This window comes from Vulpes vulpes, chromosome 12, assembly GCF_048418805.1.
Source record: "Vulpes vulpes isolate BD-2025 chromosome 12, VulVul3, whole genome shotgun sequence".
In the NCBI taxonomy this organism is placed as follows: domain Eukaryota; kingdom Metazoa; phylum Chordata; class Mammalia; order Carnivora; family Canidae; genus Vulpes; species Vulpes vulpes.
The window spans coordinates 129,595,660-129,621,522 of record NC_132791.1 but is presented as its reverse complement, the minus strand read 5'-3'; the positions used below and the strand labels follow the sequence as shown (position 1 = coordinate 129,621,522).

At 38.7% G+C, this 25,863-nt stretch overlaps 1 protein-coding gene across 8 annotated transcripts in view; it reads left to right on the top strand.

Annotated features, from left to right (window-relative positions):
• Positions 1-25,863, top strand: part of DYNC2H1 (dynein cytoplasmic 2 heavy chain 1) — a 339,344-nt gene that overhangs the window by 287,585 nt on the left and 25,896 nt on the right. For all 8 annotated transcript variants that reach the window (XR_011995854.1, XR_011995852.1, XR_011995853.1 and 5 more), the window contains 2 exons: positions 11,572-11,681; positions 12,601-12,682. Coding sequence is in view for 4 of the 8 variants with exons in the window: in XM_072729934.1 (XP_072586035.1) it covers positions 11,572-11,681; positions 12,601-12,682 (192 nt within the window). In the remaining 4 variants the exon portion in view is untranslated. The remainder of the gene's footprint in view (positions 1-11,571; positions 11,682-12,600; positions 12,683-25,863) is intronic.

The following is a 25,863-nucleotide window of genomic DNA, read 5'->3' as shown; positions in this document are numbered from 1 at the left end:
TTTATTATATTTTTATATATACAAAATTTTATATGCTATAACTTATATTTTTTCCTTTAAAAAAACTCATTCTATAATCAGATGCATAATCTTCTTTACCATCTAAAGATTATTTTCTTTTCTTTCCCATTAATCTGTAGAATAACATTGTACTCTGAATGCTTTGGGGCATAATTTTAGTTTAGAATATGAGTTAAACAGTTAACTTCTTTTCTCAAATACTAAACTATTTTTCCCCAACACCATTTATTGTCACCATACAAAGTCATTGCAATATTATTGATGATATTCCCTGAGCTGTACATTACACATCCATGAGTTAATTATAACTCTAAGAGTATATCTCTTAAAAATCTTTACCTGTGTTGCCCATCCTCCATAATCTCCCCAGAAATTTCTTTCCTATATCTGTTTTGTTTGTTTGTTTTGTATTTTAGATTTCACATAGAAGTAAGATTGTGTTGTATGTGTCTTTGTCTGTCTGACTTATTTACCATAATATCATCTAGGTCCACCATTGGTCTGCAAATGGCAAGATTTCGTTGTTTTTTTATTGGCTGAATCATATGTCATTGTATATATACTAAATCTTCTTTATCCTTTCATATATTGAAGGATACTTAGGCTGCTTCGGTATCATGGCCACTATAAATAGTGCAGCAATGAACATAGGGATAAATATATCTCTTCAAATTGGTATTTTCATTTTATTTGAGAAAATATCCAGAGATGTAATTGGTGGATCTTATGGTATTTCTATTTTTAATTTATTGAAGAATCTCTATACTATTTTCCATAGTGGTTGTACCAGTTTGCATTCCCACCAACAGTGCACGAGGGTTTTATTTTCTCCATATTCTCACTAGTACTTCTAACTTTTTGTCTTTTTTATTTTAGCCATCCTGACAGGTATGAGGTGGGATCTCATCATGGTTTTGACCATTATTTATATATATATATATATATATGACATATATATATATATGTCATTTGCAAATATCTTCTCCCATTCTGTAGGTTGTCTTTTAGTTTTGTTGGCTATTTGTTGATATTTGCAAATATCTTCTCCCATTCTGTAGGTTGTCTTTTAGTTTTGTTGACTGTTTCTTTTGCTGTGCAAAAGCTTCTTATCTTGATGAAGTCCCAATAATTCATTTTTGCTTTTGTTTCTCTTGCCTTAGTGTATGTATCTTGCAAGAAGTTACTGTGGTCAAGTTCAAAAAGGGTGTTGCCTGTGCTCTCCTCTAGGATTTTGATGGAATCTGGTCTCACATTTAGATCTTTTATCCATTTTGAGTTTATCTTTGTGTATGGTGTAAGAGAATGGTCCCGTTTCATTCTTCTGCATGTGGATGTCCAGTTTTCCCAGCACCATTTATTGAAGAGACGTCTTTTTTCCAGGGGATAGTCTTTCCTGCTTTGTCGAATATTAGTTGACCATAAAGTTGAGGGTCCACTTCTGGATTCTCTATTCTGTTCCATTGATCTATATGTCTGTTTTTGTGCCAGTACCACACTGTCCTTTTGACCACAGCTTTGTAGTACAACCTGAAATCTGGCATTGTGATGCCCCCAGCTATGGTTTTCTTTTTTAAAATTCCCCTGGCTATTCGGGGTCTTTCTGATTCCACATAAACCTTAAGATTATTTGTTCCAACTCTCTGAAGAAAGTCAATGGTATTCTGATAGGGATTGCATTAAATGTATAAATTTCCCTGGGTACCATTGACATTTTCACACTATTAATTCTTCTAATCCATGAGCATGGAATGTTTTTACATCTCTTTGTGTCTTCCTCAATTTCTTTCAGAAGTGTTCTGTAGTTTTTAGGGTATAGATCCTTTACCTCTTTCTTTAGGTTTATTCCTAGGTATCTTATGCTTTTGGGTTCAATTGTAAATGGGAATGGGATTGACTCCTTAATTTCTCTTTCTTCAGTCTCATTGTTAGTGTATAGAAATGCCACTGACTTATGGGCATTGATTTTGTATCCTGCCACACTGCTGAATTGCTGCATGAATTCTAGCAGTCTTGGGGTGGAGTCTTTGGGGGTTTTCTATGTACCGTATCAAGTCATCTGCATAGAGGGAGAGTATGACTTCTTCTTTGCCAATTTGAATGACATTTATTTCTTTTTGTTGCCTGGTTGCTGAGGCTAGGACTTCTAGTACTATGTTGAATAGCAGTGGTGAGAGTAGACATCCGTGTCTTGTTCCTGATCTTAAGGGAAAGGCTCCCAGTGTTTCACCATTGAGAATGATATTTGCTGTGGGCTTTTCGTAGATGGCTTTTAAGATGGTGAGGAATGTTCCCTCTATCCCTACACTCTGAAGAGTTTTGATCCGGAATGGATGCTGTATTTTATCAAATGCTTTCTCTGTATCTATTGAGAGGATCATATGGTGCTTGTTTTTTCTCTTGCTGATATGATCAATCATATTAATTGTGAGTGTTGAACCAGCCTTTCATCCCAAGGATAAATCCCACTTGGTGAATAATCTTCTTAATGTATTGTTGTATCCTATTGGCTAGTATCTTGTTGAGAATTTTTGCATCCATGTTCATCAGGGACATTGGTCTATTATTCTCCTTTTTGGTGGGGTCTTTGTCTGGTTTTGTAATTAAGGTGATGCTGGCCTCATAGAACAAGTTTGGGCGTATTCCATCCCTTTCTATCTTTCCGAACAGCTTTAGTAGAATAGGTATGGTTTCTTCTTTAAACGTTTGATAAAATTCCTCAGGGAAGCCATCTGGCCCTGGACTTTTATGTCTTGGGAGGTTTTTGATGACTGCTTCAATTTCCTCCCTGGTTATTGGCCTGTTCAGGTTTTCTATTTCTTCCAGTTCCAATTTTGGTAGTTTGTGGTTTTCCAGAAATGCGTCCATTTCTTCTAGATTGCCTAATTTATTGGCGTATAGCTGGTCATAATAAGTTTTTAAGATCGTTTGTATTTCCTTGGTATTAGTGGTGATCTCTCTCATAGATTTTGAATGGTTCTATCTTCATTCTCATTAGTTTCCATGAATCTTTTTAATTCTTCTCTAATTTCCTGATTGACCCTTTCATCTTTTAGCAGGGTGGTCCTTAACTTCCACGTGTTTGAAATCCTTGCAAACTTCTTCTTGTGATTTAGTTCTAATTTCAAAGCATTATGATCTGAAAATATGCAGAGGACGATCCCAATCTTTTGGTATAGGTTCAGACCTGATTTGTGACCCAATATATGGTCTTTTCTGGAAAAAGTTCCATGTGCACTTGAGAAGAATGTGTATTCAGTTGCGTTTGGATGTAACGTTCTATAAATATCTGTGAAATCCATCTGGTCCAGTGTATCATTTAACACTCTTGTTTCTTTGGAGATGTTGTGCTTAGAATATCTGTCAATTAGAGAAAGCGCTGTGTTCAAGTCTTGCAGTATAATTGTATTACTATCTAAGTATTTCTTAACTTTGGTTATTAATTGATTGTTATACTTGGCAGTTCCCACATTCAGTGCATAAATATTGGTGATCGATAGGTCCTTTTGTTGGATAGATCCTTTAAGTATGATATAGTGTCCCTCTTCATCTCTTACTACAGTCTTTGGGATAAACTTTAATTTATCTGATATGAGGATGGCTACCCCTGCTTTCTTTTGACGACCTTTGAATGGTAAATGGTTCTCCAATCTTTTATTTTCATGCTTTAGGTGTCCTTAGGTCTAAAATGAGTCTCTTGTAGACAGAAAATAGGTGGGTCTTGCTTTTTTATCCAGTCTGAAACCCCGCACCTTTTGATGGCGTCATTAGGCCTATTCACGTTCAGAGTTACTATTGAAAGATATGAATTTAGTGTCATCATGATACCTATTCAGTCCCTGTTTTTGTGGATTGTCCCCTTGGACTTCCTCTTTCTATTACAGAGGCCCCCTTAGTATTTCTTTCAGAGCTGGCTTGGTCGTCACATATTCTTTCAGATTCTGCCTATCTTAGAAGCTCTTTATCTCTCTTTCTATTCTCAGTGAGAGTGTTGCTGGATAGAGTATTCTTGGCTGCATGTTCTTCTCATTTAGGGCCCTGAATATGTCCTACCAGCCCTTTCTGGCCTGCCAGGTCTCTGTGGAGAGGTCTGCTGTTACCCTAATATTTCTCCCCATAAAGGTTAGGGATTTCTTGTCTCTTGCTACTTTAGGGATCGTCTCTTTATCTTTGGAATGTGCAAGTTTCACTATTAAAGGTCCAGGTGCTGAGCGGTTTTTATTGATTTTAGGGGGGATCTCTCTATTTCCTGGATCTGAATGCCTGTTTCCCTTCCCAAGTTAGGAAAGTTCTCACCTATGATTTGTTCAAATACATATACTGGACCTCTGTCCCTTTCGGCACCCTTGGGAACTCCAATTAAACGTAGATTTTTCCTTCTGAGGCTGTCATTTATTTCCCTTAACCTTTCCTCATGGTCTTTTGTTTTTCTCTTTTTTCCTCAGTTTCCTTCCTTGCCATCAACTTTTCTTCTATGTCACTCACTCGTTCTTCTACCTCGTTAACCCTCGTCGTTAGGACCTCTAGTTTGGATTGCATCACATTTAATTGATTTTTAATTTCTGCCTGATTAGATCTAAATTCTGCAGTCATGAAGTCTCTTGAATCATTTATGCTTTTTTTCTAGAGTTACCCGTAGCTTTATAATAGTGCTTCTGAAATGGCTTTCTGACATTGAATTGTAATCCAGATTTTGTAACTCTGTGTGAGAGAGGACTGTTTCTGATTCTTTCTTTTGAGGTGAGTTTTTCCCTCTAGTTATTTTACTCAGTGCAGAGTGGCCAAAAACAAGTTGTACTGTAAAAAGGAGAAAAAGAAGAGAAAAAAGAAAAAAAAGAAGAAGAAAAGAAAAAAAAAGGGTTGGGGGAAGCAAACAGAAAACAAAATCAAGGGGGAGTATTCTCTGACTCTATATACTTTAAATCCCTCGACTTCCCCTGGAACTTTCCAGTGCTGCTTGGTCAATAACTTGCTTTTTTTCTGTCCTTCTAGCTGGTCTTCTGATGGAGGGGCCTGCTGTGCTTATTCTCAGGTGTGTGCACCTGGGGGAGCTGCTCAGCCCCCTGCCAGCTGCTTGGCTCAGTGGGAGTTGTTTATCCTGTTAATCTGTGAGGCCACTGTGAGGCTCAGTGGAGGTTGTTTATCCTGTGAGGCCCCATGGAGAAACAATAACAGTGGCTGCGCCAGCTCTCCAGCCCTGGAGTCAGCTCCTGCAGTAACTACTGCAGCTTCCAGTCCGCAGGGGCCTGGATGCTCCGGGGGCGGGGGGCAGATCTGCACAGCTTGGGGCCACCCGGCAGGAGTGTCCTTGCTGTCCTGTATCCTCCTGGCCTTCGCCTGTCCTGGGGGGAGCACCGGATCCTGGGCTGTGTCCCCCAGCACCAGGTACTCCGGGGCCTGTGCTGCTGGAATCGCGCTCCCGGGGCAGCGCAGCCGCTTCTGCATGAAGCTGCCGCTGGAGCCGCCGCCAGAGCCACCGCCCGAGGTGCTCCAGGGCCCCGCTGGGTGCGTGCTGCAGCCCTTTAGGGAGCTTGGCCGTGGTGTGTGGCGCGCTCTCCCCAGGGGCACAGGTCCTCTCTTAGTGCCCCTGGGAGCCTGAGGGCATCCCCACCCCTCCTGGGATCCTGCCCGAGTTCCCTGTGAGCGCCTTTCAGTCTGGGATGATTGGTGAAGCTCCTGCTTCCCTGGGCCTGGGCTTTCCTGTCCTGGGTGCACTTGCTGCTTGGCCTTAGCCGGCTCCTCGTGGGGCCCCTCCCCCTTGGATGCTTTTTTATTTCTTTATTATTTTTTTTCCATCTTCCTACCTTGAGAGAAGTGCAAACTCTTCTCACTGTAGCGTTCCAGCTGTTCTCTCTTTAAATCTCAGATTGAATTCATAGGTTTTCAGGATGATTTGAAAGTTACCTAGGTAAGTTGGTGGGGACGGGTGACTTGGGGACCCTACTCTTCTGCCATCTTACCCCTCCTCCTAAGTTATATATTTTTAAATGCATTTTGAAGATAAACCACTTATTAGATGTGTGATTTGCACAGATCTCTCTTTCCGTAGGTTGCCTTTTCATTGTTAATAATTTCTTTCAATGTGCGGAGCTTTTTAATTTGGTGTAATTCCATTTCCTTATTTTAGCGTTTGTTGACCTTGCTTGAAGAGACTGGTACAAGAAAACATTGCTAGGAGCCTCCTGCGTATGTGTTCTTTAGGCATTTTATGGTTTTGGCTCTTACATTCAAATCTTTAATCCAGGGATCCCTGGGTGGCGCAGCGGTTTGGCGCCTGCCTTTGGCCCAGGGCGCGATCCTGGAGACCCGGGATCAAATCCCACATCGGGCTCACGGTGCATGGAGCCTGCTTCTCCCTCTGCCTGTGTCTCTGCCTCTCTCTCTTTCTCTCTCTGTGACTATCATAAATAAATAAAAATTAAAAAAAAAAAAAAAAAAAACAAATCTTTAATCCATTATGAATTTATTTTCACATATGGTGTAAGGAAGTGGTCCAGTTTCATTCTTTTGCATGTTAGCTGTGTAATTTCCCTAGCACTACTTCTTAAAGAAATGTCGTTTCTCCATTGTGTGTTCTTGTCTCCTTTGTCCATTAGCTGACTATATTGTTGTGCCCAAGATTGCGAATCCGCCAAGGAGCAAACACACGAGGGTTTACTGGAGCCTGGGTCCAAGTATACCCGACGCAGCGGAGCAGGGACTTGGACCCCGAGACGAAGAGGCTTAGCAACTTTATAGGGCCAGTGGCCAATGGGATACGCAGAAAGTTGCACAGTCATGCTGGTCCCCTGAGCCGGATTTCCGGTTAGGGTGTGCCCTGGTCTTTGACTAGGGCGAGGCAGTATCACTGGGCCAGATTTCCAGTTAGGGTGTGTCCTGGTCTTTGATTAGGGCGGGCAGTGCCCTAAGTAAGAAGCAGGTCAGCACAAGGCGAGTACAGCCCAAAATAGAGTCAGTCCTGCTCTGCTTGTCCAGGGGTACGGGATTTTGTTAAATTTCCTGGGTCCCACATTTATAAGCATGTGTTTTTTTCTGAGCCCTCTATTGTGTTCCATTGACCTATGTGTTTATCTTTGTGCCAGTACCATACTGTTTTGACGACTACAGCTTTGTAATATATATTGAAGTGTGGGATTGTGGTATATCCAGCTATGCTCTTTTTTTCTCAAAATTGCTTTAGCTATTTAGGGTCTTTTTTCTTTTTCTTTTTTAAAAGATTTTATTTATTTATTCCTGAGAGAAACAGAGAGAGAGGTAGAGACACAGGCAGAGGGAGAAGCAGGCTCCTTGCAAGGAGCCTGATGCAGGACTCCATCCCAGGACCCTGAGCCAAAGGCAGACATTCAACTGCTGAGCCACCAGGTGTCCCCTAGGGTCTTTGTTGTATACAAATTTTAGAATTATTTGTTCTAGTTCTGTGAAAATATACTGTTGTGTTTTTATAGGGGTTGCATTGAACCTGTAGATGGCGTTGGATAGTATGAACATTTTCAACAGTATTCTTCTAGTCTATGAGCATGGTATGTCTTTCATTTGTGATAAATGAAACTAGTGATAACTAGTTTCTCTGATCATGTCTCACAGTTTTCAAAGTACAGATCTTTTACCTCCTTGGTTAAATTTATTCCTAGGTGTTTTATTCTTTTAGATATAACTGTGAGATTATTTTCTGAATTTCTCTTAGAATTCATTATTCAGTATAAAAAGGCAACAAATTTCTGGGTGTTAGGTTTTTTTTTTTCTGTGACTTAGTTAATTTATAATTTTAACTTTTTTGCTGGCATCTTTAGGGGGTTTTTTTATATATAGCATCATGTCATCTGTAAATAGTGACAGATTTAAGTCTTCTGTTCCAATTTGGACACCTTTTATTTATTTTTCTTGCCTAATTTCATGGCCAGGACTTGTAGTTCTCTGTTGCACAAAAGTGGAGAGAGTGGAAATCCTTATTTTGTTTCTGATCTTAGAGGAAAAGCTTTCAACATTACACCATTGAGTATGATGTTAGCTGTATGTCTGCCAAGGATAGCCTTTATCATGTTGAGAATGTGTTCCTTCCCTATTAGTCCAGTTGCCCTTTAAACCAGTTGTCCTTTAAGATTGGAGGTAAAGAGTTAACAGTGACTTCCTTCCCTATTAGTCCCTGTTTGCTGTGTACCCCCCCGGGTGAGCAAATCTGGCCCATCAGTGAGATCTCCTCCTACTGCAGGTCTTCACATGGGGAGTGAGGTGCTTGTCATTACCTCTCTCCCATACCTTCTCCCCTTTTCTGTATGGTCTCCTTATTGTTTGCCATGCAGAAGCTTTTTAATCAGTTCCCAGCTCTTCAGGAGGAATTACTCTGTAGGTACATGTAGATTTTGTGTGTCCATGGGAGGGGGTAAATTCAGGATCTTCTTATGCCACTATCTTGGACTGTCTCCATTTAATACTGTTATCACAGTGATTTTTGCATGTTTTATCTCCTCTAACAAGGTAGTAAGTCTTTACTTTCTGTAAATTCCCTTAAGTGAGTGAGTGCATGTCATTCGAATTCATAAATTTTTTCATTACTAGCATATTTTTGATAAAATATTGAAGTATTTTAAACTATCCCTTATTGTCTGGGGAAAAAAAACACTTTTTAGAGAGAAATGGGGGGGGCGGGATTTGGGTAGGGCAAGAAGAAGAGAGAGAGAAAGACAGAATCTTAAGCATGGGGCTTGATCTCACAACCCTGAGATCATGACCTGAGCTCAAATCAAGAGTCAGATGCTTAACCAACTGAGCCACCCAGGCACCACAGAAAAATCATTTATGTTCTAAGAAGGGAACTACACTAGATGATCTGTGAGCTTCATTCCATTTAAGAAGTTTTACTTCCCATAATTCTAAGTGTGTGTTTTTGTGTGTGCGTGCATGCACATATGCAGTGTTAAGAAATTTGTTCAACCCTTTATTTGCTTAACTCCCTAATTACATTTATTATACATTATTTGAAGAATTAGAGGTATAGTCTCATAATCATAGAGGTTTTAGGTGTTCTGTTCAGTCTCAAATCCAATCCTTTAAAAAGAAAGTGACTAATAGCCAGGAGTAAAGAAAAACATTTACTGAAAAATATTTTTCAATTAATACTCCTACAACTTTGCTGAAAGCCCAGTCCATATATGTATATTGCTGATCATTAAAAATTAAGTCTTTATCTCCATTCTTAAAAATGAGTTTGTTTTTCAAATAGCCATTACTAACAGTTTTAGGTTTAGGTGTACAACAAAATTGAGGTGAAGGTACAGACTTTTCCCATACATGTCTGCTACCACACATGCATTGCCTTCCCCATTATCAACATCACTCACCAAGGATGAGCCTACATTGACGGATCATAATCACCCAGTGTCCACAGTTTACTTTCAGATTTGCTCTTGATATTTCAGTCTGTGGGTTGGACAAATATATAATGATACATATTCATCATTACAGCAGCATACAGAGTAGTTTCACTGCCCTAAAAATTCTCTGTGTGCTGTCTGTTGATCCTCTTCATCCCCCACCCTGGTTGACTGCTGGTCTTTACTGTATCCATAGTTTCACCTTTTACGGAAAGTTATGTTATTGGAATTCTAGTAATAGTAACAGCAATTTCTCATTGGCTTTCCAATGAGAAAACCTTAATGTGCATTTAAGGTTCCTCCATGTCTTTTCATAGCTTGATAGTTCATTGCTTTCAGTTTATTTATCTATCACCTGCTGAAGGACATCTTGGCTGTTTCCCAGTTTTGACAGTCATGAGTAAAACTGCTGTACACATCCATGTGCAAGTTTAAATGTAAGTTTTTAAAAATGTGCTTCGCTGTATTTTTTACTGTCAAGTTTGCTGTTCAAAGACAACATACATATTAAAAGAATCTGTTACTTAAGCTTTATCTTATCAAATATGCCTTTCTTTAACAGATAAAAAGTTCCCCCCACTGCCATGAACTAATAAAGACATTTGTATTATAGAAGCTTTTCCTTTATTTTTTACTAATTTTATTAATTCAGGCAAAAAATCTGAATTGATCAGCCACATTTTAATTTTTAATTAATTTGAACATATGCATATCTGTTACTGGCAACAACTCTTGAAATTTTTTAATTAAAATTCAATTTTAAGAAATTATTGAAGTGATAGTATTAATTTGAAAAATGTGTACATTAAACACTACTTATAATAAAAGATCATGCAAGCAGAATTCTTTAGCTATGTTTAGCAAATGAAAGTAGAAGCAGATAATAAAAATATTTCTTAGGGAGTAAACAAAATAAACAGTGAATAATTTAAACATTCTATATTGGAAGTAGGTACTGTATGACGTGTTACTGTTTTAAAGGATAATATCCAAGAAGAAATTATAGTTTGTTAAAGAGCTCTCTTTTGTTTCTGCTTTTTAAATGAGCATATTGTCAACTGGTAGTAGGGACATAGGAACATTTTTGCTACAGGGGAGGAGGACTAGTCAAATGCATTAAGGTCTTAATGCAAACAGAATTGCTCTGCAGTTTAATTTGTCCTGTTCTATAGCTGGCTGACAGATGTAAATGCATGGGTGAATAACGGGGTGTTACAGGACAGGAAACACAGCTTTTCCTAGGCTTTATAAGTCATACAAAGTGAATGGCTGAGTAAATGACAATTGTGCAAGTTTGTAGCAGCCAACATTACTATGGCACGTGTCTGTGCCCCCTGTCTGTAGGATGACAGCCTGACTCAGAATCACTAGTAAGTTACATTTCTCCTAAGGTGCTTTAACATGTGCGTGGAGTAGTGCAGAGAAACAGATCACTTATGGCCACTTGACTCTGTCTCTTGTGCCTCCACATCCTGGCCTGAGAAATGAGTGTGACACTAACTTTCAGTAGTGTGGGAGCAGAACTGGGTAATATGCAGGAAGCATGTAGTCACTGTTGTACAAGACTTCGTTGTACTCATAAAACTTGCTTGATGATGCTTCTCCAATGGGATTTTAAAATGCCAGATAAGAAGAAGTCTGTTCAAAAACACCTTTTAACAAAGAATCGTTTCTTCTTGGACGTTACCCTCCACTGTAATACTTGATTCAGTAAGGTGGCAACTTTGCAGTCAGATCTGGAACTGGACCTGGTTCAGTTCACATTACTAGGACTTGGGAGCTCTGAAGATTCCAGACTTAAGCCTGTTCTCACATCATCTTCTGAGCACACTGAGCAGTGGCTCATCACAAGAAGTTTCAGCCCAAGCTGAGATGCTATGGGTTAGATTAATTATCATATTTTAGACTTTTTATTTCGAGTGGATCCATACCAACAAAAGGTTGCGCAAGGAAGCCTTTTTATTATGGATGGATGTTATCTCAAAAAAAAAATTAGGATAGACCTCATAACATAAAGTAGAAATCCCTTTTTTTTCCAGACACTATTTCAAAGCAATTGGAAATGACATTACTTTCTCCATGACTTTTATATAACTTTTATATAACAGTTCTTCAGTAGATTTGTTTTTCAAGTTTACAAAGGTTTTAAATGGGTGTGTGTCTTATTTTTTTTCCCCTCTAGAGCTGGGTGGAGAGAGCTGAGAAGCAGGCTCTTTTCTCTGATACACTCGACCTGTCAGAACTCTTCCACCCAGACACATTTCTCAATGCTCTTCGCCAGGAAACAGCAAGGTAAGGAAGGTGAACACTTCACTGGTGTATCCCTCAGGGTGTGATTCTGCTTCTTTCGCGTTGGATTACACTCCCTTCTTTGTCAAGCGTAAACTTATTATTGAATTAAGGGAGTTGTGCTATTTCTGAATATTTGACATTTCTTAATGTGGTGAACTTTTAGTTTAAAAAGAATTGCTTTTAATTATGTTTTTTATTAGAACTGAAAATGGCGAAATTTAATTTTTAACATATTGATGATTGATCAGGATATGCCATGCTTGACGGGGCAGGGGAAGGTGCACTGGAGCTATTTATAGTTAAAGAGATCAGTGTTAAATAAAAGTAAATGTGTAATTTCTAAGTTGCACCAGACACATCAAGTCACCCCCTGGCAACCACTTTGCATTTTTACTTGCTGCAGACACTTCTGTGGGACATGCTGACCAGCTTCTCAGGGGGAGCAGGATTTCATAGTTAACATCAAGCTCTTTTTATAACACGCTTGGATAATCATATCATATATAGATTGATGTTTTAAATAAAATAGAATGTAATAAAATATAATAAAAGATACTTGGAAAATTAAACGGTATTTAGTTGTGTGTTGATTTGGGGGATTTCTATTTGTGGTGCTTGAGGGTCGTTTTATAAATATCAGTGTTTTGGTTCAACTTACATTTATGGAATACTTATCATGTGTCTGCATTTCAGGGTGATGGTCCATATATGTAAGGAATGTAGGCTGCCCCCACGAGGACTTAGCTTTACAAACTGAGCACGAAGTCTTAGATATTGGGCATCATTAAGAAATCTGATTCTTGCACATTGTAAATATTTTAGTTGTAAATGAGTAGGGGTATGTTTATCATCTGTTACTCCTCGTATTTGACTTCCTGAGGATTATTTCTGTTTGACATTCGGTGTTTTACCTCCACAGGGTGATGGGCTGCTCTGTGGATAGCCTTAAGTTTGTAGCTTCGTGGAAAGGTCGGCTGCAAGAAGCAAAGCTGCAGATCAAGGTAGTGTCCTGATTTCTGATGCTTCTCTATGTTTAGAAGTAATAACATTACCAAGTATGATAAAGACCTTGGAATTACAGTCTCAGAGTCACTTACCTTTTTAGTTTAAGATTAACAGAAATAGATTATATTTTCTATGTGAAAAGTTGAAATTAAGATGAAGCAACGTGGACAAAGCAAAATCCTTTCTAATGCAAAAATAAGGATCTTGGGGATACAACATATCTAAAAATGTAACTTTTGGTTAAAAAAATGATACAAATATTGAAGTTCAGTTAGGTTTCCTGTGCTAAAATTCAATTCTGTGCATATTAACTATACAAGAAAGCATATATAAAATGTAGTTTATGAATAATAGACCACGTCTTATCCTGAGGGAGTTTACAGTTTGTGAGTATATTGGTTCAGTGTTAAATTCAAGCTGTGTTTAAAAAGAAAAAAGTCAAGCCATCTTTGATGGCATAATTTTTCCTGGGTAGCTTTCCTGTTAAAAATCCATTACTTTTATAATAAATAACAGTAGGTAATCACATGCATGTTCCTGACAAAACAAATTAAAAATCTGTGGTGCACCTGTTCTTGGGGACACCAGCCTTCTCACGCATCAGTAGTGGTGTAGATGTTCTTCCTTGCTCTGTTGGCACATGGTGACTGCTGACCTGATGTGGCACGAGCAGTGCTCCCTCCCTGAAGCCCCCATCAGCTATTCCAGAGTGCTTTACACACAAGTCAGCCATTAAATAAATTCAATGCAAGACTGTAGTTCTTCAACTTAGGTAACCTTAGTCACCTGGCTTTTCAGAAGGTCTGTTTACATAGTTGTAGTTCTCAGTTTAATAGTTTTCATCTCACTATGACTTTCTCAGGTGCCATGTAATTGATATATTATTTGTTGTCTGTCTTACCATTCTAGATTGAATTCTGCCCCTGACCTGTTCAAGCAAGGCTGTGGTTCCCCAAACCAATCAATATTTCAAGCCCTCTAGACCTACTTAAGAGAACATGTATGTGTATTGACTTCTAAATCCTGAAGTGGGGGCCTCCTAGATTTCCTCATGACCATTATTGATGTGTTATTAGTTCAATGGCAGTTGTGCAGCATGGCACTGGCACCTGCCTGCACTGGGCTCCTGGTGAGCCTGCCGCCTTGGTCTTGCCCATGGCTGTGTGGGGTTTGCTCCTGCAGACATGGGAGACCCCGGCTTCCCCCTTTACTACCAACACCAGCACACACAGAAAGCAAGATACTGGGTTCTCTGCCTTGCTCAGTCAGGCTTAGTACGTGCATTGAGGGCTTCCTGAGCATGCACAGCCCCTAGGCTACCTACCAGCTGCCCTTCCTGTGGGCTAGGTGTGGTCCTACAGCCACTTGGGTTTGCCCCGTGATTCCACTGTTTGGAAGTAAGGTTTCACCTGTGCTCATCAGAACAGGGAGTCAGGAGCTGTAGATGCATACTCCCCTGAGGGAACAAGTGAGGGAGAGCTACGGGCTGTGGTTTACTGGCCCTGCAGTGGAAAATCTGCCAAAAAACCCCCAAAACTCCTTAAATCCTTCAGATTAAGACATGTATTTAAGATAGTTTTCACTTGTAAAACTGAGCACTTGATGTCACTATCTTCCTGTGGTCATGTTACCCTCCAATGGGGGATTGTTCACAAATGGGACCCTGAGTGCCAGGTGCACAGGCCTCACCCTGTGGATCACTAACTCACCTGACAAAACCAGTTCAACAAAAATGTTTTTTCTTGGGACACCTGGGTGGCTCAGTTATTGGGCATCTGCCTTCCGCCCAGGGCATGAGCCTGGAGTCCCAGGATTGAGTCCTGCATTGGGGTCCCTGCATGGAGCCTGCTTCTCTCTCTGCCTCTCTCTCTGTGTGTGTGTGTGTGTGTGTGTGTGTGTGTGTCTCATGAATAAACAAAATCTTTAAAAAAAAAAAGGGGGGGGGGTTTCTTGAGAATTTAAGTGACTGAACCAACCAGGGGTTTTGAATTAGTTCCATATTCTCATAGTAACAGCTTTGAATGTCTTCCTGTATTTCCACCAGTTTAAAGGATTTTTAATTCTCAGTTGACTGTACTGTTTAATTTGCTTTGCCAACTTAATGATATTTTCTCACGCTGATCAAATACAGCAGGTTGAGAACTGGCTGAAATTTCCTGTTTTGCGAGTCTCTGTTCTGTGAAACTTTATGGCTTTAATTGAGTATAGTGAAAAAAATCAGCGTGCTGGGATTCTGTACTAAGTTCCATTGACTGTTCTGTTCTTCCCCAGCTTTCAAAAACTTGTAAGAAACCTGTTGACAGTTCTATCTGCACTATAACTATCCTTTCCTTTCCTTAACTGTATCAAGCCATACATGTAACTTATTTTTTAAAATAACATTTATTTGAGAGAGAGAGAGAGAGAGAGAGAGAGAGAGAGAGAGCGCGCATGCTAGCCTGCAAGCAGGAGCAGGGAGAGGGACAGAGGGAGAAGAAGACTTCCTGCTGAGCAGAGAGCCCGACACAGGACTCAATCCCAGGACCCTGAGATCATGACCTGAGCTGAAGGCAGACCTCCACCGACTGACCCACCCCGGCGCCCCATCCATACATGTAACTTTGTATCTTCTTTCTTTTAACTACATATTTCCTATTAGTTACATTAAAAGAGGTAGATGAAATAATTTTAATATTTTATTTAAACATGAATATTTATAAAATATTTCCTTAACATGTAATAAATATATTTAAATTATGAATGGTACACATTGTCCCTTTGGACAACTGATCTTTTTCTTTGTACAGAGCCCTTGAAATCCAGCAAATAATCTGTATTTTTACAGCAATCTCATTTCCGGCTAGAAACATTTCAAGTGCTCAGTAGCCACATGTGGTGGGGTGGTTAGCCTACTGGATAGTAGCTCTGGAAAGAAAAGGTAGTTTCCCAGAGAAAATTTTAAAATCCCTCTAGTGTTCAAGATTTTCTCAATTATTTTTAATATTTTTTATTAAATATTTCAAACAAATCTAGAAGGAGAATAGTAATATTAGTCTGAATGTTGAAAGTTCTCAAGATTTAGGACATTCTTATTTTAACTTTTTTTCATTTTTAATAGAAGATAGTTGACATACAGTATATTAGTTTCCAATAGACAACATAGTGCTTTGACAATTATATACGATAGAAAATTGTGATGAGCATCATAATAAGTGTTACCATGGAGTTATTACAGTCTTACTGTATAGTCTATCATGTACTTTCTCCATCTCCATGACTCCTTTATTTTATAACTAGAAGTTTGTACCTCTTCATCCCTTCACTTATTTTGCTTATCCTCCCATGTCCCTCCCTTCTGACAACCACCAGTCTGTTCTCTGTATTGATGAGTCTGTTTGTGGTTTTCTTTGTTCATTTCTTTTGTTTTTTAGATTCTACCTATAAGTATATTCCTCTGGTGTTTCCCTTTTTCTGTCTGATTTATCATGCTTAACCTAATAATCTCTAGGTCAGCCGTGTTGTCATGACTAGCAAGACTTCCTTCTATCTAATGGCTGGATAATACTCTAATGTGTTTATAGACCATATCTTTATTCATGCACCTAATGATGGACACTGACAGTTCCCACATCTTGTCTAATGTAATAATGCTGCAGTAAACATAGGGGTGCAGTCTCTCTTTGAATCAGTATTTTTGTTTTCTTGGGGTAAATACCCAGTAGTGAATAATAATAATAATACCCAGTAGTGAATAATAATAATAATAATAACAACAACAACAACAGGAGTAATTGGATTAATGGTATTTCTATATCTAATATTTTGAGGAATCTTGTTATTGTTTTCCACAGTAACATTCCCACCAACAGTGCAGGAGGAGGATTCCCTTTTCTCTACATCCTCTCCAACACTTAGTATTTCTTGGCATTTAATCACCATCCATTCTGATTTGGATAAAGTGATAGCTCATTGTGGTTTTGACTGCATTTCCTTGTTGATGAATGATGAATGAATGAAGAAATGTCTGTTCAGGTCCTCTGCCCAGGTTCTTTAATCAGGTTCTTTGTTTCATGTGTGTGTGTTTGGTGTTGAACTCTGTAAGTTCTTTAAATACTTTGTATATTAACCCCATATTGAAAATATCATTTGCAAATATGTTCTCCCATTCAGCAGGTTACCTTTTCATTTTGTTAATGGTTTCCTTCACTGTGGAAAACTGTTTTAGTTTGATGTGGTCCCAATAGTATATTTTTTGCTTGTGTTTCCATAGTCTGAGTTGACAGGTCAAGAAAAATGTTGCTAATAAAGCTAATGTCCAAGAGTTTACAGCCTATATTTTCTTTCAGAAGATTTATTGTTATCGGCGAAGAGGGAGAGTTTGACTTCTTCTTTGCCAATTTGAATGCCTTTAATGTCTTTTTGTTGTCTGATTGCTGAGGCGAGGACTTCCAGTACTATGTTGAATAGCAGTGGTGAGAGTGGACATCCCTGTCTTGTTCCTGATCTTAGGGGAAAGGCTCCCAGTGCTTCCCCATTGAGAATGATATTTGCTGTGGGCTTTTCGTAGATGGATTTTAGATGTTCCCTCTATCCCTACACTCTGAAGAGTTTTGATCAGGAATGGATGCTGTATTTTGTCAAATGCTTTCTCTGCATCTAATGAGAGGATCATATGATTATTGGTTTTTCTCTTGCTGATATGATGAATCACATTGATTGTTTTACGAGTGTTGTGTCCCGGGGATAAATCCCACTTGGTCATGGTGAATAATTTTCTTAATGTATTGTTGGATCCTATTGGCTAGTATCTTGTTGAGAATTTTTGCATCCATGTTCATCAGGGATATTGGTCTATAATTCTCCTTTTTGGTGGGGTCTTTGGTTTTGGAATTAAGGTGATGCTGGCCTCATAGAACGAATTTGGAAGTACTCCATCTCTTTCTATCTTTCCAAACAGTTTTAGTAGAATAGGTATGGTTTCTTCTTTAAACGTTTGATAAAATTCCCCAGGGAAGCCATCTGGCCCTGCACTTTTGTGTTTTGGGAGGTTTTTGATGACTGCTTCAATTTCCTCCCTGGTTATTGGCCTGTTCAGGTTTTCTATTTCTTCCTGTTCCAGTTTTGGTAGTTTGTGGCTTTCCAGGAATGCGTCCATTTCTTCTAGATTGCCTAATTTATTGGCGTATAGCTGTTCATAATAAGTTTTTAAGATCGTTTGTATTTCCTTGGTATTAGTGGTGATCTCTCCTTTCTCATTCATGATTTTATTAATTTGAGTCTTTTCTCTCTTCGTTTTAATAAGGCTGGCTAATGGTTTATCTATCTTATTAATTCTTTCAAAGAACCAACTCCTGGTTTTGTTAATCTGTTCCAGAGTTCTTCTTGTCTCTATATCATTGAGTTCTGCTCGAATCTTTATTAACTCTCTTCTTCTGCTGGGTGTAGGATCTATTTGCTGTTTTTTCTCTAGCCCCTTTAGGTGCAAGGTTAGCTTTTGTATTTGAGTTCTTTCCAGTTTTTGGATGGAGGCTTGTATTGTGATGTATTTCCCCCTCAGGACTGCTTTTGCTCTATCCCAAAGATTTTGAATGGTTGTATCTTCATTCTCATTAGTTTCCATGAATCTTTTTAATTCTTCCTTCATTTCCTGGTTGACCCTTTCATCTTTTTAGCAGTATGGTCCTTAACCTCCACATGTTTGAAATCCTTTTAAACTTCTTGTGATTTCTAATTTCAAGTCATGGTCTGAGAATACACAGGGGATGATCCCAATCTTTTGGTATCAGTTCAGACCTGATTTGTGACCCAGTATGTGATCTATTCTGGAGAAAGTTCCATGTGCACTTGAGAAGAATGTGTAATTGTAGATTTGAATGGTTTATTTGTGATTTTTCTTGTTTCTTGAGGGAGGCCTGTTATTTTTATAAATTTGACTATTAGGACTGCTTTTGCTGCATCCTAAAGATTTTGAACTATTTGTTTCCATTTTCATTGGTCTGAAGGTAGTTTTTCAGTTTGCTCTTTTATTTGTTCGTTGACTCATTGTTGGTTTAGTAGCACATTGTGTAGCCTCCATGTGTGTGTGCTTTCTTGTAATTGGTTTCTAGTTTCATACCATTTTGATCAGAGAGGATACTTGATATGATTCAGTCTTCTAACACTTATTGTGGGCTTGTTTTGTGGTCGAATATGTGATCTGTCTTGGAGAATGTTCCATGTGCACTGGAAAAGAATATGTGTTCTGTTTTTGGATGTAATGTTCATATATATCTGTTAAGTCCATCTGGTTGAATATGTGGTTCAAAGCCACTGTTTTACTAATTTTTCTGTGTGCATATGATCCTTCCATAAATGTAAGTGAGGTGCCAAAAACCCTACTATTATTGTATTACTGTCAATTTTTTTATGCCTGTTGTCATTTGTTTTATATATCGAGGTGCTCCTATGTTAGGTGCGTTGATATTTACAGTTATGTCCTCTTGTTGGATTGATCCTTTTATCATTATGTAATACCCCTCTTTTCTTCTTACAGTCTTTTTTAAAGCCTGTTTTGTCCCAGGGCACCTGGATGATACAATCAGTTAAGCATTTGACTTTTGGTTTCAGCTCAGGTCATGATCTCAGGGTTGTGAGAGTAAGTCCTGCCTTGGATTCCACACTAAGTATGGACCCTGCTTGAGAATCTCCCCCCCCCCCCCCCACTGTCTCTCTGCCCTTCCCACTCATGCTCTCTCTCTTTCTCTCTCTAAAATAAGTAAATGTTTTTAAAAAAAAAATAAGATCTGGTATAAGTTATTCTGCCCTGGGTTTTTTTTTTTCCATCTTCATTTGTATGAAATATCTTTTTCCATACCTTCATGTTCAGTGTATGTGTCTTTATGTCTGAAATTAGTCTCTTGTAGGCACCATGTAGATGGGTCTTGGTTGGGGAAGAGGCTGTTTATCCATCCAGTCACCCAATGCCTTTAGATTAGAGTATTTAGTCTGCTTACATCTAGTTATTTATAGGTGCCTACTTACTATCATTTTGTTAATTGTTTTCTAGTTCTTTCTTCTTCTCTTACTTTCTTTTCATGATTTTCTGTAGTGCTATGCTTGACTTAATTTTCTCTTTACTCCTTGTGTATCTGTTAAACATTTTTAGTTTGTGGTTGCCATGAAGTTCTTATACGACATGTTTATGGCAGTCTGTATTAAGTTGATGGTCAGTTAAATTCAAACACATTCTCAAAGCACTACACTTTTGCTCCTCATCTTTGTTTTTTATATATGGCGTAATATTTTTTATTTTGTGTATCCCTGCACTTATTTTTGTAGATATGATTGATTTTACTTCTTTTGTTTTTCAACCTTCATACTAGCTTTATAAGTGATTGATCTACTTTCTTAACAGTATGTTTGATTTTACCAGTGAAATTGCTCCTTTAACATTTTCTTCTAGTCTTGGCCTTTTTCTTTCTTTTAAACAAGTTCCTTTAACATTTCTTGTTTGTTTTTTAAAAAGATTTACTTATTTATTTGAGAGAGAAAGGGAGCCCAGGTGGGGAGGAGCAGAGGAAGAGGGAGAGAGAGAATCCTCAAGCAGACTCCCCTCTGAGTACAGAGCACAATGAGCTCAATCAAACGACCCCAAGATTAAGACCTGAGCTGAAGTCAAGAGTTGGCCACTTAAGGAACTGAGCTACCAGGCACCTGCCTCTAATATCTCTTGCAAGGGCTTTGTGGTGGTTAACTCCTGTAACTTCATGTGTCTGTGAACTATCCTTCAATTCTGAAAGATAATTTTGTCATGTATTCTTGGTTGAAGGTGGTTGTTGCTGTTTTATACCCCCCACCCCAGCATTTTGAATATATCATGCTACTACTTACTGGCCTACAAAGTTTCTGCTGAAAAATAATCTGATAGCCTTACAAGATTTCCCTTATATGTAACTACTTGCCTTTCCCTTCCTGCATTTAAAGTTGTCTGGTAGTTAAATTCTGACATGTAAATTATAGTGTGTCTTAGTGTAGACCTTCCTGGGCTCATCTTATTTGGGGCTCTCTGAGCTCCATGAATCTGTGTTTTTTGTTCTGCATACTAGGAAACTTTTCAACTATTATTTCTTCAAATTTCCCCTTTCTCTTTCTCTTCTTCTGGAACCCTATATTGTGAAATGTTAGTGTGCTTGATGTTGTCCCAGAGATCTCTTAACTTACTCTCTTTTTTTTTAGATTTTTTTCTTTTTGCTGTTTAGCTTGGATGGTTTCTACTACCCTGTCTTCCAGGTTGCTTATCCATTCTGCATCCTCTGATCTGTTGTTGATTCCTATTAGTGTATTTTTCACTTCATTGTTGTATTCTTCAGTTCTGATTTTTTTTTTACATTTTCTTTTTTTTAAATCTTTTTTTATGTTTTCAATCTCTTTCAAGTTTTCACTGAATTCTTCTACTCTTCTCTCAAGTCCAGTGAGTAACTTTATCACTTTTACTTTGAACTCTTTATCAGGTAAAGTGTTTATCTGTGTTTCATGTAGTGCTTTTTCTGGGGTTTTGTTATTCTTTCTTTTGGAACATATTTATCTCCTCATTTTATCTGACTCTCCGTTTTTGTTTCTTTGTATTATGTAGTTCAGCTATGTGTCCATCCCAGTCTTGATGTTAGAGGCCTTATGTAGAAGGCATCCTATGTGGCTCAGAAGTGCAATCCTCCTTGTCACCAGAATCAGTCTCTCCAGTGGTGTCCACTGTGTGGGCTACAAGTGCCTTCCTGTCATGACTTTGTGATGTGCTGATGGATAGGCCTGGCCCCCAGTGCTTCTGGCTGCAATGTCTGACTATGACTATTCAATGCATGGCATGGTCAGCAGGACTTGCCTGTAGAATGGCTGTTTGAGAGGCCTGCCAGCAACTGTTGCAAGCATGCTGTGGGTATGGTGAACACTGGTGCAGCTGGCTGAGAGATTTGTCTGCAGTTGTTGCAGCCATGCTGCTGGTGGGGGCTGGGTCCCTCCTCCCTCCCACCGTATCCTACATATGGCAGAAGTCACTTTCAAATGGCTCTGGTCCTGGCCAGGGTGAGCACCAGGTGTATCAGGGCAATAGTTACTTTGGGGGCTGCCAGTCCCAATTGAGACCACCCACCTGGGGCTGGCAAGGTGGCAGCAACTTTGGACTAGTCACTGCCAGAACTGGTCTGCAGGGCAATTCCAGGGTGAGGCAAGCACAGCTACCAAGGTAGAAGAGAGTATCAGAACTGGCTTCTACTAGTATTGGGCCAACTGGCTTCTACTAGTATTGGGCCAACTGGCTTCTACTAGTATTGGGCCAATGGAGAGCGAGAAAAATGGCCGCCACAAGAATTTCTGTCTCTGGAGAAAGTCTACCGATTCATGCTCCTGCAACACATGCTCTAAAATTAGTCAGCAAATTTGCCTGCCCTATATGCCACACACCTCTCATGCTGCTGCCTCTGTGCTGGCTCTCATGTGATATTGTGTGCTGGCGCTTTAGATGGGAGTCTTTCTTCCCTGTCCCCCTCTGCTTCTCCCAGAGTTAAGCCCCACTGATTTTCAAAGTCAGGAGTTTTAAGGTCTCATATTTCCAATACAGATTCCTAGGGGGTGGTGCCTGATGTGGGGCTTGGTCTCACTGTCACGGAGGACCTCTGCACCCACGTGATATCTGCCCACCTGTGGTTACTGCACCAGGAGTTTGGCCCCTGACTGCATTTCTGCCCCTCCTGCCCTGCTCCATGTGACTTTTCCTTCGTGTCTTAAACTGCAGAAGAGCATTTCTGCTAGTTGTCTTCTCATTTTCAGAGAGTAACATTTTCTGTAGTTGTGGTTTGGTGCCTCCAGGGAGGAGATGAGCTCCAACTTCATCTTGCCAAGCTCTCTCCACAAATCAGTTTCTTGAAAAAAAAAAAAAAAATCTCAGTAGGGAAAAGAGAAAGTAGGCCAAGGATTTTAGCAGGCAACTTCTATGAAGGGCAAGCAGAAATAGCTAATAAGCATAAAATACTTTTCACTAGTAATCAGGAAATGAAATGAAATTCAAAATTTAATACTATAGATACTATAATGGCATAATTTTTAAGTGTCAGCAGACCAAGTATTAGCCAGCATGTGGCATAACGTAAATCCCATATGGGACAATAAGCCACAGATGATTAGTGTGATTTGGGGGAATAGTTTGATGGTGTTAAGTAAAATTGTGATCAGTCTGTGGAAAAATTTGTGGTGATGTGTTTGAAGACATGTGTACCATAATGTTTATTGGAGTGGTATGATAGTAAGCCATCAGACATGACTTAGATGTTCATCAGCAAAAGCATAAATAATTTGTCGTATGTTAATACAACAAACATTTTGCAGCTGTTCAAGATGAAAGATCAGGCTGGATGTTCCTGGACCAATGACGAAGGAAAAGATAGGGTTGAAAATGATGTATCAAGTGTGTTACCCTTTTTCTACAGTTTGTGGGAACATGAAAAACCACTATTTATTGCTTGTGGGTACCTACGTATTTAGCAATTATATAAAGGTAAATTCCAGATAATGATGTGGTCTGGTGAGGGCAGAAGAGTGGGAAAGGCAAAGTATATAGAGAGGACCTCAACTACATCTGTTGTGGTTTATGTGCTTAGAAATATGGGATAAACATGGCTGTGTGTTAAAGTCTAATAATACTGAGTGGTAGGAACATGTACATTTAAAAAATATTTCTCTGCATGATATATTTTTATTTTTAAAAGGGGGTTTATGATAAATAATGCCATATAATTTATCAAAATAAAATTCAGGTTTTAATATCAAATTTACCATGAAATCCAAGACAAATTTAAGTTCAAGTCAGAAGTATTTAAGAAACTCAGCATCATATATGAAACTAATGGCTTTACTACTGTTTTTAGTGAACTGTTGCTAGCCCCTTTTGAAGTAAGAAGCTAAGAGTTCTGTAAGATCTTATGAGTAGCCCTTTCCAAGTAGATTTGGTAGTTAGTATTTGGAGTAAACTTACATAATTATGGTCAGCCTGGTTTGCACTAACCCTTACATGGTTTTGAAACTGTGAACAAAACCAGGTGTGTGTGTGTGTGTGTGTGTGTGTGTGTGTGTTTAATTTCTCTTACTTCTCCAGTTGCCTGTTTTCAATCAGAGATTCAAGTGTAAAATAACATTTGGTGCAGATTTTTTCTCTGTGGTTTAATGATTTTCTGTTTCTTCTATTAAATTGAAAGCCAGGTATTTATAATTATAAGCAAGAGTAATTAAAGAAAGTCATATAATAAAAGGACATGTATATTTAGACCCCTTTCACTTAACACTGGGTTTCACTCAAACAGTGCATTTGTGCAGATGTTGGGAGAAGGCAGCCTCAGGGATGCGGCTTTTTTAATATAATGTAAACAAGTGAGCTCTGATCTCAGTAATTATTAATAATCATTTCATTTCTTTGAGGGGTACCTGGGTGGCTCAGTGGCTTAAATGTCTGTCTGCAGCTCAGGTCATGATCCTGGAGTCCTGGGATCGAGTCCTGCATCGGGCTCCCTGCTCCGTGGGGAGTCTGCTTCTCCCTCTGCCCCTCCCCCGTGCTTGCGTGCTCTCTCTCTCTCTCTCAAATAAATAAAATCTTTAAAAAATAAAAATAATTATTTTTTTTTGCATCCAAGAGATATGTGTGCTGCACAATAAAGCATTAATGGCTAAAATAGACTTCTGACAAACTTTTATTAGAAAGTATGAAGTATGCATTCATAAATAAGTACAAATAGCACTTAATATTGTTTATCATTTAATGAAGATGAAGAACAGTGAAAAACTACAGACCATAGTACATAGTAAAGCTGTGGCATTCTCAGCAAGAACTACATTTACAAATTTGCAGGCAGACAAATTAAGCTTGAAACTTGATGGAATTTCTAGAAGAGGCCCTAAAAGAACTGTCTTACCTAGAGAGGTTAGCACTGAAATTAGCAGATAACTCTCTAAATTTTAGCACCTTTTCAAGGCCAACTTGCTTTACCAACAAAGTGGCCTGAATATCATTATGTCAGTGCTGTAATTGAGTGTTAAACTTAGGTATTCAGTAATTCTATTTTTGTACCAGCTCTCTCACTAACAAACAGGCTGCTTATCTTTTCTATGGTACAGCAACCTTACTGCAAAATTAGCTATTCAAAATTATTTGTCAAGGCATATCTACTAGTACCTTCTCACATCTATACCACAGCCTAAAACTCATCCTCAGCTAAATTATAGTAAGTCTTCCATCATCTCAATTCTATAGCACTTCTATTGAGCATGATAAAACCTTAAAGTACAATGTAATATTTATAAGATTGTTCTGTATTGGGCCACCTGGGCAGGGCAATCAGTTAACCATCTGACTCTTGGTTTCAGCTCAGGTCATGATGTCAAATGGTTGTGAGATCAAGCCCCATGCCAAGTTCCACATCCAGCATGGAGTCTGCTTGAGATTCTCTCCCTTCCCTGCCCAACCCTCTCCACTACTCAAATGTTCACTCTCTCTCTCTAAAATAAATCCTGGGTGGCTCAGTTGGTTGAGCATCTGCCTTCAGCTCAGGTCATGATCCTGGCATCCTAGAATTGAGCTCCTGCTCAGGGCTCCCCTGAGTGCTTCTCCCTCTGCCCCTCCCCCTGCTCATGCTCTCTCTCAAAAACATAAATAAAATATTTTTTAAAAATCTTTTTTAAAAAAGATTGTTCTGTATATTCTACACAAGTTCACATTATGAGACTATAGTTGTGGCTCGAAATACAAAGTACTGACTTGACCTTTGTTGCCTTTAGATAAACTCAGGGTAGAGTAACACTTAGAAACTAAATGAATACTTTTACAGAATAAATATGAAATTAATATTATCAAAATAGTTCTATTTTTATTTTCATAATTCCCTGAATGTACACCAAAGTCAATCTAGAAAAAGAGATTAACTCTTTTTTATTATTCTTTCAGCCCTACACAGCATGTCACAGATCATTTGCATTCAATTTTCTGAGCTTTGTTCTGTTCTTTAAAAAAGGATGTCAAAACTCCAAGCAGGGAACACACATTCTTCTTTAATTATGCTTTTTCACCGTTGAAGAAAGACTAACTCTTTGGCATTTTCTATTATGCTTCTACTAATCTGATACCAACATGCCTGTAGCTGTAACTAATGACGTATTAAGTATTCCTAAACTATCTGCTAAA